Source organism: Bos indicus, chromosome 1 (assembly GCF_029378745.1).
Source record: "Bos indicus isolate NIAB-ARS_2022 breed Sahiwal x Tharparkar chromosome 1, NIAB-ARS_B.indTharparkar_mat_pri_1.0, whole genome shotgun sequence".
Taxonomy (NCBI): domain Eukaryota; kingdom Metazoa; phylum Chordata; class Mammalia; order Artiodactyla; family Bovidae; genus Bos; species Bos indicus.
The window spans coordinates 69,849,554-69,867,978 of NC_091760.1; the positions used below are offsets into that span (position 1 = coordinate 69,849,554).

General features: G+C 46.7%; 1 protein-coding gene across 2 annotated transcripts in view; it reads right to left on the reverse strand.

Annotated features, from left to right (window-relative positions):
• ITGB5 (integrin subunit beta 5) overlaps nucleotides 1-18,425 on the reverse strand; it is a 115,580-nt gene that overhangs the window by 36,926 nt on the left and 60,229 nt on the right. For both annotated transcript variants that reach the window (XM_019956879.2, XM_070788757.1), the window contains exons 6-9: nucleotides 13,901-14,062; nucleotides 12,021-12,116; nucleotides 10,014-10,103; nucleotides 3,227-3,361 (exon numbers count right to left, since the gene is read on the reverse strand). In XM_019956879.2, the coding sequence (XP_019812438.2) occupies nucleotides 3,227-3,361; nucleotides 10,014-10,103; nucleotides 12,021-12,116; nucleotides 13,901-14,062 (483 nt within the window). The remainder of the gene's footprint in view (nucleotides 1-3,226; nucleotides 3,362-10,013; nucleotides 10,104-12,020; nucleotides 12,117-13,900; nucleotides 14,063-18,425) is intronic.

Here is an 18,425-nt window from a genome sequence, read left to right on the forward strand (position 1 = left end):
CGCCGCCCCACAACCCCACCCCGGAGTCTCAGTCTTTCTCACATAAAATGGAGACGTAACGTGCACCTGACCCAGGTGCTGCAAGCAGCAGAGACCCGGCAGCAAAGCCCTAGCACAGCATGGAGTGCATTATAAATTCCCAGGAAACGGTAGCTCGAGTCACTATTCCCACGGTCAGGATGCTATGAGCAGTGAGGGGACTCAGTTAGGAGAGTGTTGCAAGTCCACTGCCCGTCTGTGGGTGATCTCACATCTCAGGGTGCCTGGCAGCACTGAGCCACAGCGGGTGTGCAGAGCACATGGGGAGGTACTCTCTTGCTAGAGGCTGGCCCTTGAGATCATACTGAGGCGAGCCCTCTGGACAGGTGCGACAGGTGTGATGGAACACAGTGATGGGCAGCGAGTACCAAGGGAAGGTGGTGGGGGTAGGGAGGAGCACTGGTACTGGTGCCAGAGCCAGAAGGTCTGAGCCTTGAACTTCTGCCCTGCTACTTACTGGCTGCTTACCTGAGGAACTGACTGAAGTCTGTGCTTCAGCTTTTCTCATCTGTCAACGTGAATAACTACCTTCCTTACAGGGAACCCAGTGAGGAACATGGAGCTAACTCTGTCCAGTCACTTCTCAGTCCTTTCCAAGACTAACTGCATGGCCCCCTTCCTGCATGGACCATCAGGAACCCAATATTCTTACAATAAATTTCCCTTTCTTGATATGGCAGCATAAACTAGCTTCAGTTTCTTGCATCCGCTATTTCAACTTTATTATCAACAAACTAGCTCTTTTGACCTTCCTGGTTTCCAGATACCTCATCGTGACATTGCTTTGACATTGTCGAAGAACTTTCCCTGAACAAAGAACTCCAGATGCGATCTGACCTGCACAGAGAAAAGTGAAACCGTTATCTCGGGGTTCCATTAAGGCAGCCTCAGTTGGCATTGTATTTTTTTTAAAGCAACACTAGTTATTCACGTGGAGCCTTTGAGAATTAGAATCTACCAGATCCTTTACTTAAAAGCTACTATCAAACCAAGTTCCCTCTATTTTATTAATATTCTGAACTAAATGCAAGATACTAATCCTGATGATTTCAACTCCACTTCATTTTGAAAAATGTTCTTAAATCTTGGTTTTCCTGCTTTGTAAGTAATCTATTTTCTCCAGCTCTGTGACCTTCCCACCTTTGATAAGCAGTTCTCCCACGAGTTAACCTCAAACCAGTAGTAAACACAGACAGGAGACAGTAGGAACCTCAGTCAAGCCTTCCTCCAGCTGATGTCATCAACACTCCTAGCAAGCAGACTCACTCAGCTATGCGTCTGCCCAGCTACGCTATTGCCAACCTATGTTACCTTTGGATTAGGAAGGCATTAGAAACCGTCAAGAGACATCTTGACACCCAGGCACCTGGTGTGTGCTGTACATCCTCGCCTCCTCAGTTTCACGGCACCTATTTCTCCAAGCAAAGGGTTCCTTGGGTGTGTCTCATGCATCCTTCGTTGGCTTTCCTGACACGCTGCACTAAACACCCCTTGCACCACAGATCTACAGAACCCACTTACATGTATTTTTTCTGGTTAGTTCTGACTCCTCCTACATTTCATAATTGCCTCTTTAAACTCGGTGACTGTAAGGCTTTTATGTTTTTAAAAACACCATATGGATTTGACTAATCACTGCAACTGATCAAAACAACATAAATATATTACAAAATATGACAAGTATTAAAATTTTATTGGGTGTACAACTTTAATGAGATGGGGCTTTCTCTACCCAAATAGTCCATGTATATTAAAAATTTGACTTATTACTAAATAAGACAGGGATTAGCATCAATTCTACTCCTATATTTTATTTGTATAGACTAAACCACTCTCTCCAAAATTTATTCATGTCAATAGGAAGATGGGAATAGGAGTCTGTTACAGCAACATCACCTTATTCTATGAATATCTTCTGAGCTAAAAGCCATAAATAAGCATTTTTAAATTTTAATAATTTACTATCTGACAACTTGATTAGCTCAATCTCCCCCTCTCCTTTTTTTAAGATCAAAAAGACACTTGGAAAAAAAACCTGAGTTAGAAAAAGATTTGTTATCTGGTTATTAGAGTCCTTCACTTTCTGAACTTTCATACCACATTCTGAACTGTCCCTTTGCTGGGGTAAGGCACCCCTATAAGATTTAGAATGGGTGAGATGTATGCTTGTGGGTCATAAAGTGGGTGAAGAGCAGTTGGGAAGGTGAAGGAGGGACAGAATCAATTACAGAACATGAGGAAACTCCAAAAGACCAGACTGCAGTGTAAGCAACTGTGTGACCCCACCCATGTCTTTCTGAGCCATTTCCCTGGAGTCCAGGATATGTCTGCTAATCTCCACCTTGGCCATCATTAGTGCTTGTGAAAGCCCAGAAGATACAGTCATGGATCTTTAAGATCCCTCTAATTTTTCCGGCTCCAATCAGATTCTTTCATTACAGAGGAGAACTTACCCTCACTGCCTTCCCATTTTCTGAGCATCGACAGTGACAGTAAAGCAAAGAATGCATCTCACAGTCTGTCTGGTGCTTCTGGTGGCAGAAGTCTCTAGAAGTGTGGCTGGCTCTCCATCACCGCTCTGCCTGCCTCTGAGCCAGTGTTTCATCTCTGTTCTCATCACTTGTACATCTTCCTCCCCCCGTCAAGTCCTTAGCTTGGAATGTATCTTCATATGCGATATTTCTTCCCCACCGTTTGATTATATCCACTTAAATTCAGACAAGGCAATCCATGCTCCCTCCATTGTGACAGAGTTATCCATTCCATCTGATCAGATCAGAAGAGGTGAAAGGTTTTCTTCATATTTTATAGAAGGGGAAAGTGAAGATCAGACTACCCAAGGCACAGAGCAAGCTCCAGGAGACGAGGAATGAAGGCAGGGGCTTTTAGGTTTCCACTTACACTCCCCCAACCCAATTTAATCCTTGTCAAACAAAGGTAATAATAATAAGTTAAAGGCACCAAAGGTACCATGTCAACTTGAGGAAGCCAATATACTGAGGGCTGTGTACCGACTGGAGTTTTTAAGAAGTCCACCTGCATCTTGAAGGCACAGCACAGAGAAGGCTGAGCTGGAAGACAGAATACAAACTCCCAAAGGCCTCTAGTAAGTCACAAAAGTTATCAGAAGCCAAAGCACAATGACCAATGTTAACAAGTCTAAGCATATGAGGAGGTGAGAACTTACCGTGTCCCCGATCTTCAGGCCCTCGCACTTCCTCTGACCAGGGTAGGATACACCGTCCTGGCAGGTAGCAGTGAAGAAGAGATTAAGATCCTCAGGCTGATCCCAGACAGACAGCTCCACTTTAGACCGGATGCTCTGAACAGAGAGAGAAGAAGCCGGAACCACTCAGTCAAGGCTACAGCTGAGATGCTCTCCACACTGGTCCTCTGATGCCCACATGGCTTCCTCTGACTCTGGGGTCTCAAGCCAAGGTGAGAGCCAGTGAGCTAGGTTCGCTGCTCCTCCCTCATCCCTTTCCTCCTCTCCACACCCACACACCATCGTACTAGGCTGGGCCTGAGGTCTCCCTCTGGGAGCTCAGAGAAGTGGCTAGTGGTCCACCTGCCGCACGATAACCTCATCTGATTCCAAGGGTGATGAACTGTCCCTGCTCATCTCTGCAGAGCCATCTCTCATCCCCACCCTCAGCTTTAGACATGGAGCTCTTCATATCTTGCCAGGTGCTCCCTAGACTATGGGCCTTGCACATGCCTGGGGTTATGGTCCTTTGCTCAACTGCTCCTCTCTCTCCTCCCCTGACCAGCTCCTTATCATCCCTTCCCATCAGCTCAGCAGGCACTTTCTCCTGGAACCCACCCTCCACTGCTCACCATCACATCCATCCCCCATCAGATGAGGTCCACATTCATGAGCTCTCAACTACTTTCTGAGAGAACATAACATCTTATGTGTGGATATGTCCTCAAGACAATAGATGAAACCAAAATCAAGTTAAAATTATCCATCAGAATAGAAAAGATAAAAGACTAAAAACACCAAATGTTGGAACGGAGTTGGGGCAACTGGGGCTCTCAAACCCTGCTGGTGGGAGTGTGCACTGGTACAACCCTCAAGAAAAACATCAGTTGGTACCTACTAATGCTTAGGTCAACCTTAGACAAGCAATTCACATCAGGATCATATCCAACAGAGATGTGTACTGACCAGCAGACACATACAACAATGCTCACAGCAACACTGTCTGTAACAGCTAGAAACTGGAACTAGCCAAATGCTTATCGATAGAACAGAATTTTTGTTCCAAATTATGGTGTGCTCATGTAGAATACCATACAGTACAAGAATGAATGAAACATGACTGCCTGTTGCCACACAGATGAATCTCATAAATATCACATAGTCCAAAAGAAACCAGATGTGCACAGCATACAATCTATGATTCTGCTTATTTATACTATCCCCTGGGGGATAGTAATAGAAGAGGACATAGGAGTTCTGGAGTCAATAATAGTAATATTCCATTTTGGCCTGGGTGGCTCAATACTCGGGGTGTATTTAGTTTGTGAAAAGTCTACACAATTGTCTGTACGTCTCCAAGTTTTAAAAATCGCCACTGAAAATCTCTAAGGAGGATATACTTTGAAGACAGAGGCCAAATGAACTAACTTGTAATTACGGTACATCTTACAAAAAGGATTTTTTATACACTAAATACACTCAGAATAGCAGGTTGCACACACATTCCAAGAGACACATGGATCTCCCTCCCCAGATCAGCTGACGGCCCTTCAGCCTCTATCTCCCTCCTCGGGTGCACTCCAGCAACAAGGCTTTGGGCAGAGGAAGGCAGAAGTGCTTCCTGCTCTCCTAGGGCTGCTTATCTTTTTTTTTTTTTTTTTTTCCTGCTGAGCATGAAGTGTTAAACCTGCATTAGTTAAATATGCAGTTTTCCCAACACATTAACAGCTTATTGAAAACACTCTCTGCAAAAAATAGTCTCTCCCTTTGCCACAAATTGTCTAAGTGCTTCTACAACTCTAAAAATATTCTCTCTTAAATCCACTTCCTCTTCTCTTGGTAGTGCCAGCCTCCACTGGCGGAGGACTGCGAGAGTGCCACTCAGCACGCACAGCTTTGCTGAACGCAATCTGTTGCTGTTCAGTTGCTCAGCCATGTCCTGCTCTCTGCAACCCCATGGGCTGTAGCCTGTCAGCCTCCTCTGTCCATGGGATTTCCCAGGCAAGAATGCTGGAGTGGCTTGCCATTTCCTTCTCCAGGGAATCTTCCCCAACCCAGGGATCGAACCTGCATCTGCTGCATTGCACGTGGATTCTTTATTGCTGAGCCACCAGGGAAGCCCTGCTAAATGTGGTCAGTTTTTTTTACAAATCTGTTCTCCGCACTGAGCTGTGAATTCCAAGGACCATAGCATATTTCTCTCTAGGACTGAACATAAACTTTTATTGAATGGATGGATGGAGGGAAAGATGGATATTTTTAACAACAGCTGTGCTAGGCAGCTCAGGCTTAGCGGAAGAAAATTTTTGGAAGATGAGGTAAATTAAAATTGTATATTTTAATTGTGAGTAAGTGAGGATGAGGCAAAGCAGTTTATCATTAAAGGGCTAGGTAGACTGGAGCTATTTAAATTCCTTAGGCTCAGTCCCATGAAATGCGAAGGCCCCATGGCTCACAAACAAGACATTGGGAAGAAGCATCAGTACTTGCCATCAAGATCTCCTGAAGCTACTGCCTGGAAGAATTAACGGGGAATCTGGCGGAGGAAGGGGACTCTGAGGACTGAACTCCTAGTCGATGCATGGGTAACTGTAGCAGATGGACACGGAATCTTATGTCCTACTCTGGCCACAAGACCCCTAAGCTTTGTGTTCAGATCCACAGTGTGTATTATTCTCGATCCCCATGTAGTCTCTGGAATGAGAAACGCTTTAAGATGTTAGCAAGGGTAGGAACTGTGGAGATTATTCAGTTCAAACTTCCCATTTTATGAAGTGGGAACTGAGCCCACTTAGCTGGCAGGGGCAGGCAGGATCAGAACCGGGCCTTCTGGGTCCCCCTGCAGTGCTCTCTGCAGTTATACACTTCTTAACTGGAAACTGGCTCTGACCTCAGGGAGGTGGATGCTTAGGGCGTATCCTGGTTGAGTCAGTCTCCCCTCAAAGATTATGAGTTTCTGGAGGGTAGCACTGTGTTCTGTTCAGTTTTATCCCCAGGAGGTAGCATGACGCCTGCCACACGTTAAGCTGTCTCTGTTTGTTGAATGAATGAAGGAAGGAAGAAGTGGCTGGGGTACAGGATACAGTAGAAACTCAAAGCCACAGCCAATGCAGTTGTGATGTATGAAAACATTATTTGTCACTCCTGAAATTCAATGAACTCCTCCCAAATTTGTTTCTGAATATGATTCCTTATTCCTCACAGCCTAGAACGAGTAGACAACGTCAAGAAGTTTAAAGGCTGTTAAATACCCAGGCTAGGTGACATCTGCTATCATTTTAAGGCAGGCCAGCTGTGGAGCGGGAAGAGCAGACCGTATGGCAACAGAGAAAAGAAAACCATGTGCTGGGTGAGGAGGCCTCTGACGTCACCCTCCACGTGCAGCTCTAGTGGCGTCCAGCACACCCTGTTCTTGCTCATCCTGAAAAGGGACCCCCAGAATTTCTCCCCGAGTTCGACCCTCCCTTTGTCTATGTGACACAATGCTTGGTGTCGTGTGTACGCACATTCGTGCACCGAGTGCCCTACCTCCGAGCTCTGGAAGGGAACCCAGAACTGTAGCGCAAAGCTCCACACCGGGGATCCCTTACAATGAAGAATCTGGCATAGCGAGAAAAAATGTAGCAATCAGAGCCCAGAGGTGCAGACGTCCCACCATGAAAGCTGAGAACAACAGACTCGATTCTGCGAGACGATACGTTAGACACACCCTTCCTGCTGCACTCCCTCCCCAGCCTCGAGTCACACCACCTCGTCCGATACGTGTGTTCCGCTGCAGTCCCTTCAGGATGTCCCCACAGATGGTGTGCCAGCACTGGGGGAGGCAGGCGTCCACACCACACTTAGTCATGCCTGTGTGACTCATAGGAAATCCACCACAAAGTGCGGAGGCGGGAAGGTGACGCCGAGAAACGCAAACAGTCCAGTTAGAGCCATGCCCTGACCCTGACCGGGCAGAGGAGCAGGTGAAAGGATAACCAGAGCCCCCACCACAGGCCAAAGTACACACATACACAGGGACCCGTGCAGGCTCAAATCCAGGAGACGTGTGGGCGGCCGAGGCCAGTCCTTACCAGAGAGGACCGCAGCCAACGAATCAGGTGCTAATGAACACGGAACACCAACGTGCCCCCCAACACAGCTCCCACCAGCTAGACTTGGCTCTGAACACCTTGCTGTTTCACATTTCTATAGTTAATGTATTTCTTTAAAATTTCCACTGAAGGAAAGAGCAGAAGTAGGGAGCGACCAAGGGTCCCAACTTTTCAGGGTGACTGACACGTTCACTGGGGTGATGATTTTACAGGTGTGTACAACTGTCAAAAACTTATCAAAGCATGCACTTTAAATCTGTACAGTGCATTATAAATTATAGTTTGTTAATTACTTCTCAAGAAAGCTGTTTTCTTTTTCCACTGAATTTGAATAGCTACTTTGGATCGTATTCCAGAAATGCCCATTTTAAAGGGCGGGTTTCACACACTCACTCTGGAGTCACAGAGTCTGGTTTCCTGACATGTTTCCTTTCAGACACACCAATCTAACTCAGGGAGCAGCTATAGTACTGGACCCATAGAGGTCCTTGGGGGCTCACTCCGGGTTCCAAATGTAGCCCCTGCCTGGAATAGATCTTCTCTCTACTCTGCCTGTTCCAGAATCCTCAGCCACAGAGAGGGCTCCCTGCTCCCCTCCAGAACTCTGCCTAACCCAGGCCCCTGGGTTTCCATTAAGAAAGCGAATTCATCTGTCGTGAGTCCTGCTCAGGTCATTGCACCGTGCCTCAGAGGGAGAGCAGCTGGCTGCCAGCTACCCAGGATGTCAGAACTCAGGAGCTGACTGAGGATGGAGGTGCTGGGAGACGGCTCCTCCCCAGAAGCCCAGGAGAAACCTGCACCCCATGCCGGAGTTCAGGACATAGTCACCTTTCAGCCATTTCTTCCCCAAAGGCTCTGGCCTGGCAAGAGGTAAGCAGTGGTCATTCCACGGTTGAGAGCCGGTCAGCAACAGTCCCCCTGCTAACCCAGGGGTCTTCAAGCCTTAGGACTCCAGCAGGATGGGGCAATCAGTCCAGGGCAGGCCTCTGGCTCTCGTTCTGACCCTCCTGTTCATATTCAGAGCTTGAGACCCTGGGTATCACGGTGAGGGGGGCCCTTAGGACAGAGGTGACGTGGGGCAGGCCTGGGCCCTCCCTCACACACACCCTGCTCAGACTCCCTCACTACATTACGCCTCCACACACTGCAGGAATCTGAAAACCACAAAGCGTAGCTAACCTGGAGACCTGGTCTCACTGGGCTCTGTGCTGGACATGATGAAGATTAAAGGTCAGAGATCAGAAAAGAGGATGTTAGTGTGAGAGGAGTGAGTTAGGAAGGAGAAGGAAATCCAGTTTCTCTCAACAGGAAGTTTCAAGAATGAGGATCAGAGTATGTATGAGAGAAAGAGGACCCTTAGCTGCACAGAATCAGGGGACAGGTACGGGCAGGCGGGAAAACCTGCCCCAACTCCTTACTGCCACCCACTCACCGCCTTCAGGACCAGGAGAGGGCTGGCACCCTATGCTCCAGGACCTCGGTAACAAGGGTATTACCTACAGCCCCTGGTCTAGCACAGCAGCATTCTGTGACCCCAAATAAGGCTACCACAGTAGGAAACAAATTCAGCTGGAAAGACAGAGGTCCAAATGTGCATGTGTAAATCATTCATGGGAAAGTAAGACGGTTTTTCTAATAGCGTGTGATGCCAGTGCAGTTGACTGTATTCCTAGGTTAGCCCATGGGTCTAGTCTACATAATAGAGCCAGCTAAACTACACTTACTCTATGTAGAACTTTGTTTTTAATAGGCAGATGCACTCTGAATTCCAGCTCGGGAACCACCAGGCCTCATGAGGGGCTGGGTGGGCACTAGAGGCTTCACAGGGAGGGGCACATATGTGCCAGCACAAGAATCCGGGCTCGTCATTTCCCCGAGGAGAGGAGGTCTGCGTCAAGCACTTTTTGGGTGTTAGGAATGGAGGGAAGGGGGTGGGATGGAGAGAGATTTGGGAATCGCAGATGACTGGCTTGGGATGCAGCAGTGACCCCCTAAATCATGTCCTTAAGCACCATACTTAATACTACAGCAGAGTCAGGCTAATGGAGCTACAACAGCACAGTATTTAACAGCCCCGCAGGCTCCCTTGAAAAGGACTTGAATACAATTAGAGCCTACGCAAGTAGGCAAAAGAACTATTGTGGACTCTTGTTGGATTCTTCTGATCCATTTTAGTCTATGGCTCAATGTGGAGCTCCAGGAGCCTGGGGAATTTCAGTCCTGCTGGGAGGCGAGCAGTGAGCGTGCTTCTCACTTCTTGCCACAGGGAACACAGTGGCATGATGGCCCAGGCACCTGGATGGATGAAGAGCAGTACCCACCACCCAAGCGTGGTGCCCTAACGGGGACCGGGGTTACCACAAAGTCAGAACCCAAGCACATCCCAGGGCCACCAGCCAGAGACTGACTGAGCCATTTGCTGCTTCACTGGGATCCGCTTACAATGTGAGTCAAGGTGTGGCAGGGGTGAGGGGGGACCGATGCACAGGCAGGATGCCTTCTCTACCCCGAATCCAAACGGAGGAGGAAGGTGCTAAACTCAAGAGGCAGGAGGCAACACATGGAACCAAGCACCCCAGCACAATGGCGCCCTTCCAACCCGAGTCTGCACCAGCTCCTGGAGCCCCAAGGGGAGAGGGTGGGGGTGAAGGTGGGAGAAGAAATCGGTGACTTACGTTGTACGCATTGATAATCAGTTGAAGAATATTTTTGGAGTCTCCATGTAAAATCTCCACTGTTGTTCCAGGTATCAGGGCTGTAAAATTCTTGCGAGAAAAAAACAAAAGAAAATAAATGAGCCCACTCTGCCTTTCCATCCTGTCCAACAGTGAACACTGCCCTACTGAGCTAGAATGGTCAGGGCCCTCCGCACTGCTTCTGCCACTCACTGGCACCAGAACTCAGAGATGCCACACCAAGCACAAGGGAATGGAGCTGTTGCAGTAGGCTGTGGAATCTCGGTTCTGCAAGGTCTGAGTGAGAAGGGTCTGACAAGATGTGTTTCTAAAGTACAACATCAGGCTTCTTCCTGGAGACCCCTCCTCTCTGGCATGTACTGGAAAACGCTCTGAAATTCCATCCTCTAGTGTCAATATAGGGAGCCCTGGTGGCTCAATGGTAAAGAATCCTCCTGCAATGCAAGAGATGCAGGTTTGATCTCTGGCAGGATTCTCGCCTGCCAGAAGAGCCTGGCAGGCTACAGTCCATGGGTTTGCAAGAGTTGGATGCGACTTAGTGATTAAACCACCACCACCACCAGAATCAATATATTCTCAATGTTCTTGTCCTCTCTTCTAGACTACGTAGGTATTCCCAGTTTCCGTTCAAAGATGCCCTCAACCTGTCCAGGAAGAGTGAAAGAGGAAACTCTGCCAGTGGTCTCCAAGACAGTCTCTTTCCTTAGCAGGGAACTGAATGGGAATGGTGCCTTCCAAGGAGGTCTGGTATCTCTGGGTGAAGTCCTTGGCAAAGCAGGCTGCCTTGACGTGGCTGCCTTTCTTCTTTCACTGGTACCAAGGCCTGTGTATGTCACTTACTAAAGTGACAGAAACATCTAGAAATAGCCACCACCCTCAGCCTGCCTTGGACTGGACATGCTTCCTCCCTGAGTGAGGTGTACTTGGTTCTGAGCAAGGCTGGCTTAAGCCAAGGTGGGTCTCTTCCTTCCTGAAGCATCTGGAGTACAGCCCGTGCAACCGCCTCTCCAAAACTGATCCCTGTAAATGGCCATGTCCTATCCTGCTATCTTCACTAAACAAAGACAAAAAAAAATCTCTTTCTCTTGTTTTCATCTAAAATTGATTCAGACTAAAAGAAGGTAAGAACTTAAGAAGATATAAGTGGCGTTTTATCAATGATCATCTCAGGCAGGTACAGTAGAAACACACCTTCAGACAAAGGTTCTCTTGCGGATATTTAAGAGCAGCAGAGAGAGGGGACTGGGGTTGACCGTTCTGGAGGTGGGGATGAACTTCTCATGACCTCTCATTTCAAAGGATATCAGAGGTGAGCTGGGCTTCACACCAACTGACACGAACACTCCGGGAGCAGCTCGCAGGAGAGTTCTAGTGAAAGGCGATTTGCCCATGATTGTGGGGGAGAAGCACATTCATGAGGGGAGAGTAGAGCGGTGGCCCGTGGGATGACTGGGGAAAGTCTTGTAACAGACTCATACAGACTGCTCTGTGCACTCAAGACACTTACTGTTTTCTTTGGAAATTCCTGCCCCAGACTAACCCACTGGTCTCCCACACTCTGCGGGAAGGCACACAGACTCTGCATGCAGCCTGTCTACATGTACGCCTAGTTTTCTCTCTGCACATCTTCCTTTTATATCTTCCTTCCCTATTCCCTGGGTGTTTCCATTTCATCATCTGAAAAACAGGAATTGATACTGTTTCCCTCATTATCAAATTAGAAACCATATGTTTAACTCGCTTGGTATGCTCTGCTATATGAATACTTAAGAGCTTCCTCAATACCATCATTTTCTACTAGATCAAGACAGGACTATACTCCACGCTCCTTTGGATATCTGCCCACACAGAGCAGGGCTGTTAACACTCCTCATGCAGCCGCCCCACACTTCACATGGCCCCACATTCCATTCTCCCAATCATCTCAGAGTCAGCAGGGCCCCCAGGTTCAGTCCACCAGCCTCCCTTGCTCCCTTTCAGGTGTACCTTATAGAGCATATAGTGGTTTTTTGTCACTGCAAAGATGAGGTTGATGTTGTTCTCTGCCAATTTCTCTCCAAGCAAGGCAAGGGATGGATAGTCCTAGGGCCAAGGCAAAAGTCAAGGCTGTAACATTTCTTGCAAGTAGAGACACTAGCACCTGGCTCTAGCATGCACTCAGTAACTCAGCACCTGTGCAGATAATAAGCATCTTCCCCTAGCAGCCCCTTAACAGCTAAGCCCCCTGGGCAGCTCCTTACTGAGAAACTATGTAGGGAAGATTCTCCAGGAAAGGACCCTCTGGAACCCACCAAACCAGACTCACTCCTCCTGCCCCTCTCAACCCAGAATGCAGAAGTGATGAGTGGAGGTCTCCCACACTTGGTCCATGTTTCCATCCCTTCTGCAGGAATGCGGCAGAGTGGGGAAGCCAGCAGGACAGCAGTGACCACATCCTGCCATCAGCACCTGCTTATCTGTCCTCTCTCCCCTAAGACTTTCTTCCTGATCTCCTTGCCCTATTTTCCTTTTCCCATGCCCAGTGCTGGGCCTGCCAATGTCCTGCACAGGTTCTGCTCAGTCCTCTCACGGCTCAGAATGGGCAGAAAAGGCTGCTGACATTTGGACAAGTTGGGCTGTGGTGTGGGAAGGGGTACAGAGGAGGGAGGGAGGGATGGAGAATGCTCCCTGAAGGATGCTGCAAGGCAGCTTAACAAAGTCCTGAAGGATTTTAAGGGCCGATAATGAGTTTGGAAGGAATGATGCTAAAGCTGAAACTCCAGTACTTTGGCCACCTCATGCGAAGAGTTGACTCATTGGAAAAGACTCTGATGCTGGGAGGGAAGTGGGCAGGAGGAGAAGGGGATGACAGAGGATGAGATGGCTGGATGGCATCACTGACTTGATGGAAGTGAGTTTGAGTGAACTCCGGGAGTTGGTGATGGACAGGGAGGCCTGGCGTGCTGCGATTCATGGGGTCGCAAAGAGTTGGACATGACTGAGAGACTGAACTGAACTGAACTGAATGGGTCCAGGACTCCTCCAGAACCACTCCAGTGAGGTTCTACAGTTATCAGGTAGTATAGTTAGGAGTTCTTTCTCTGGACTCCATTATTTTTGACCACCTCTTAAAACTGGAGAAAATGGGTTAGTCCAGCAAGATTTAGAAAGAATTTCTCTATAGTCACCCACTCTACCAAATGCACTCTGGAAAGCGCATCTGGGAACGAAGAGGATATTTGGGAAGAAAAAACAAACTTTGTACAGCAAGTGTGAAAAAAATCTTAATTGTTGGGTCTGGGTGACAGGTAGGTAGAAGTTCATTTACTGGCCTATTATATGTTTGAAATTCTGCATAAATTCTATTTAACTGCACAACCACAGTGACAGACTACTGAAAGTGGCAAGTCCCTGGGGCTTCTCAGCCAGTACAGGACACCTGCCACCTGCCCCAACACTGATGGAACGCAGGGCCTCAGGAAACCCATTTCTAGAAACCAGGAAGTCTCATCTTTGCTGGTCTTGCCTCATAACTTCTGTCCCAGTTTTTTTCCTCTGCGGAACACAGTCCTCTCTCTCGTGTAAAATCGCCTCTTCCCTTTGACATCTATCCTGTCTCACCCACCTCTTCCTTCAACTAAACATTTCTCATGTGGGTGCACAACAGCAGAAAGCTGAACCAGCTACAGAAATCCTTGAGAAATGCTCTAAGGTAATGATGAGCAGGAGTTCTGGAAGCCCAGTTGGAGGAGATGGAATAGAAACCCAGTCCCAAGAAAGGATGGGGAAGTCAGTGAGGAGAAGTCCGGAGGAAGGTGGTCAAGGCTGGGTGAGGCCTCAGACCACAGGCAAGGTCGCAAGGGCGGTGCTGGGGGTCCAGCCCTTACCATCTGGTTGGACGCCGTGTACTCGTTGGCCTCGTTCAGGTGGCACTGGCCATCGTGCGGCTGCACCAGGCCCCCCAGCTTTCCGTCCAGTGCGATGTGGGGCACGTCGTCCGTGGTGAACACCAGCAAGTGCAGCGCATCCTTTCGCCAGCCGATCTTCTCCTGAGGCACAGAAGTTGACGGGTTTAAAGGCTTCCTGGCTGCCCTGGGGCATCAGACGGGGCACTGGCCCTAACCAGGGGTTGTGGTGCGGATCACAGGTGATCCTCTGCGTGCACAGCTGGGGGATCACTCTACAAGCACTGTGGGATCACAGAGAGCCAGCTGATGGGGAAAGCCAAAGGGCAGAGGTGAATCTCCACCGCGGGGTTCACCTGTGCCTGGAACCCCTCGCTGCAGGCCACCCTGCCCTCGCTGCTCCCACTCTCTACCTGATAGCCACTCCTGGAGGCCTCCCCTTTGAGTCTCCCCTAGTATTCCTTGCACAGAATAGCCTTTAGCCTACCCCAACTTCCCCACACTCCAACACACTCGGCTGGCTGCCACAGTCTAAGGTGACCGACCGGTAAGTGACCACTTCAGTCCCCCAATTAAGACACAAATCACTCAGAACAGAGCACCCAAATGACCAACAGATGGATCTGTCTTTGGAGAATTTGGTAAAATCTGCCATCTTTCTGGTAGATGCAAACCACTTCAATCATTAATTGAACTACTCCAGTGATTAAGGTCAATCAGATAACCTCTCTTCTCCCTTTAACTGCTTCCCTGTATGGAATATGTCCACGCTTCAGACAGTAGCATGGCTCAATACAGGCTATAGTGTCAGGGAAGGACTCTGTTTTAAATCTTTAACCACTGTGGCCCTGACATTACACAAAGCACTCCTAGTCATTACCGTTAGGAGCAGCTAGATCCTGATACAGGGCAACAAAATCTGGGATTGGGGTGCTTTCATAGCAGTAGTGAAAGAAAATACATGGTAGCAGGACGAACACAGGAAGGGTCTAAACACTGCTGACTTATTTGCACACGAACACTTGACACTGAAATAGGAGACCGGATTCATAGACTTCACAAGTTAAAAGCTATCACCTTATGGCAGATGAGGGGATGAGGGTATCATCCTTTCTTATCACCAAAATGATGGACAAAACAGCCTTTAAGAGCTATGACATTTTCTTATTTACTCGAAAAGCAGCATGGAAATAAGTCACAAAAAGAGTAATACAAGGAAGAAAAGGTGGTTTGAAAGGAAGCTAGCGAGGACTGAAAGCCAGGATACCAGCTGTGAGCAAGGAATCTACCTCTGGGGAATCGGTTTCCCAGATGCCCAACATTCAGCCAACAATTACTGACCTCTGACCTCGAGCAGGCTCCATGGAAGGCACTGGGTCTATGAAATCATCTGTTCCGGACTTCAAAAAGCTTGCAGTCAAGCAGAAATACAACTTCAACATATCAGGCTAAGTGTGCTAAAAAAGGTAAATACACTCTCAACAGAAACTGGGGGAAGAAGCAAGAAAGTCTTCCCAGGGCAGAGGAAACATAAACTGAGCTAAAGGTCAGGAGGATCCTTCCAGGAAGCTGGAAGAAGACATGAGGGGGAAGGCAGAAGCTGGGGATGGGGAGGTATCCTAGGCACTACTAAAGGCTCAATAAGAAGGCCAGGTACAGAGGACAGAATCTCCTCTGTCCATGGAATAATGGTCAGCCAAGAATAATGGAGTGGGTTGCCATTCCTTTCTCTAGGAAATCTTCCCAACCCGGAGATCGAACCCAGGTCTCCTGCCTTGCAGGCAGATTCTTAACCATCTGAGCCACTAGGAAGCCCAGTAAAGGCACGATGAGGAGGCCGGGCACATTTTCAAAACCCTGAGGAAGAAACCTAGAAAGTCCCTTACAGCCATGAAATCCTAAATTGTGACAAATCTAATTTAAGGGATTAGAAGTGGAGAGGAGTGGGTCCCCTTGGTGGCAAGACTGAGAATATGTTAGGAGGGCTAATAACTGGCATATATGAGAACTCAACAATGAAAACTCAAAACAATTTTGAAAAACAACAACAAAGTTGTGGAATTCATTCAATAAGGCCAAGACTTACTAAAAGCTACAGTAATTGAGACAGCGTGCTGCTGACAAAAGGAAAGACACTCAGACCAGTGGGACACAACAGAAACCAGAAATAGGCCCACACACATGTGGTCAATTTAATGGAATAATTAGACATCTATTTGAAAAAAAATGAAGCTTAACCCATACCTCTCACTATGTACAAAAATGAACTCAAATAGGACCATAGACCTAAAACTATAATATGTCCAAAGGAAAGAAAGGAGAAAAAGCTTTATAATCTTGGTTTGTAATCTTGGTATAAGCAAGACTTCACCAAAATTAAAACCATCTTCTCTTTCTCAATGGTTTCTCATTGAGAAAATGAAATGACAAGGCATGATTGGGAGAAAATGTTTGGCAAAAAATAAAAATCTGATAAAGGACTTGTACTCAGAATGTACCAAGCACTCTCGTAGGTTGGTAACAACACAAACAACTGAATTTTTAAAAATAGAAACTTGAATAGACATTTTACCGAAGAAGAGATATGGATGGAAATAAGCACACAAAAGGATCCTCAACATCCTTAGTCATTAAGGAAGTGCACATTAAATTCGCAATGAAATGCCACTGGATAGCTATGCCAAAAAAAAAAAGAGCCCTGAAGATACCAAGTGCTGGAAAGAAGGTGGAACAACTAGAACTCTCATAAATTGCTAGTGAGAATACAAAATGTTTTGGCAAGTTTGGAAAACAGTTTGGCATATTCCTATAAAGTTAAATACACACTGACCATCAACTCAGCAATCTCACCCTTTGGTATTTATCCAAGAGAAATGAAAACTTTTGCTCACATAAAAACTACTATGCAAATATTTATATAGCAGCTATTCATGATTACCAAAATTTAGAAACAATCCAGATGTCCATCAAGTGGAGAACACATAGACATACCGTCATACATCTCTAAATGGAATACTATTCAGCAATAATAAGGGACAAACTGCAGATACACACAACTCAGATGAATCTCCAAAGCTCCAGATTTAAGTGGAAAAAGCCTAAAAAAAAAAACCCTCAAAGGGAAACTTGAGCCTAACTTCATTCAGAAGACATTCATGGAAAGACAAGTATATAGGGATAGAAAACAGATCAGTGATGGCCAAAGGCTGAGGCCAAAGACAGGAGTCAACAAGAGACACCACCAGAAAACTTCCTCAGGCGAAAGAAATCATCTACATCTCTTTTTTCATCAATTTTTTTCTTCATTTATATCTTAATTCTTGGGGTGGCTTTAAGACTTTATATATATAAAAGGGTGAATTTTACTCTATGTAAATTATCCCTCAGTACACCTGACTTGAAAAAAACCCTTGAAGAAGTACACATCTTTTGACTCAATGACTATCTCCTTCAGGAGACTATCTGCAAGAAGTATTCTGAAACACACATAGCAGTGTTCTTACTAATAGTGACAAAACGGGAAACAGGTGAATACCCTACTACTTGGGAACAGTTAAGTCAACTGAGATCTCTCCTCACTGCCATTAGAAATTGTGTTCATAAAAAGTATGAAATTATTGTAAACATTTATAACAGTGGAAAAGAATACAGTACTGTAATTAGAGTGTGATTAAATTTGGCCTTGGAGTACAGAATGAAGCAGGGCAAAGGCTAATGGCATTCTGCCAAGATAATGCACTGGTCAGAGCAAACACCCTCTTCCAACAACACAAGAGAAGAATCTACATGTGGACATCACCAGATAGTCGACACTGAAATCAGCCTGATTAGATTCCTTGTAGCCAAAGATGGAGAAGCTCTATACAGTGAGCAAAAACAAGACTGGGAGCTGACTGTGACTCAGATCATGAACTCCTTATTGCCAAATTCAGACTGAAATTGAAGAAAGTGGAGAAAACCACTAGACCATTCAGGTATGACCTAAATCAAATCCCTTATGACTATACAGTGGAAGTGAGAAATAGATTTAAGGGACTAGATCTGATAGAGTGCCTGATGAACTATGGACGGAGGTTTGTGACATTGTACAGGAGACAGGGATCAAGACCATCTCCAAGAAAAAGAAATGCAAAAAAGCAAACCGGCTGTCTGAAGAGGCCTTACAAATAGCTGTGAAAAAAAGGGAAGCGAAAAGCAAAGGAGAAAAGGAAAGATATACCCATTTGAATGCAGAGTTCCAAAGAACAGCAAGAAGAGATAAGAAAGCCTTCCTCAGCGTGATGCAAAAAAATAGAGGAAAACAACAGAATGGTAAAGACTAGAGAGCTCTTCAAGAATTTAGAGATACCAAGGGAACATTTCGTGCAAAGATGGGCACACTAAAGGACAGAAATGGTAGGGACCTAATAGAAGGAGAAGATATTAAGAAGAGGTGGCAAGAATACACAGAAGAACTGTACTAAAAAGATCTTCACGACCAAGATAATCATGATGGTGTGATCACTCA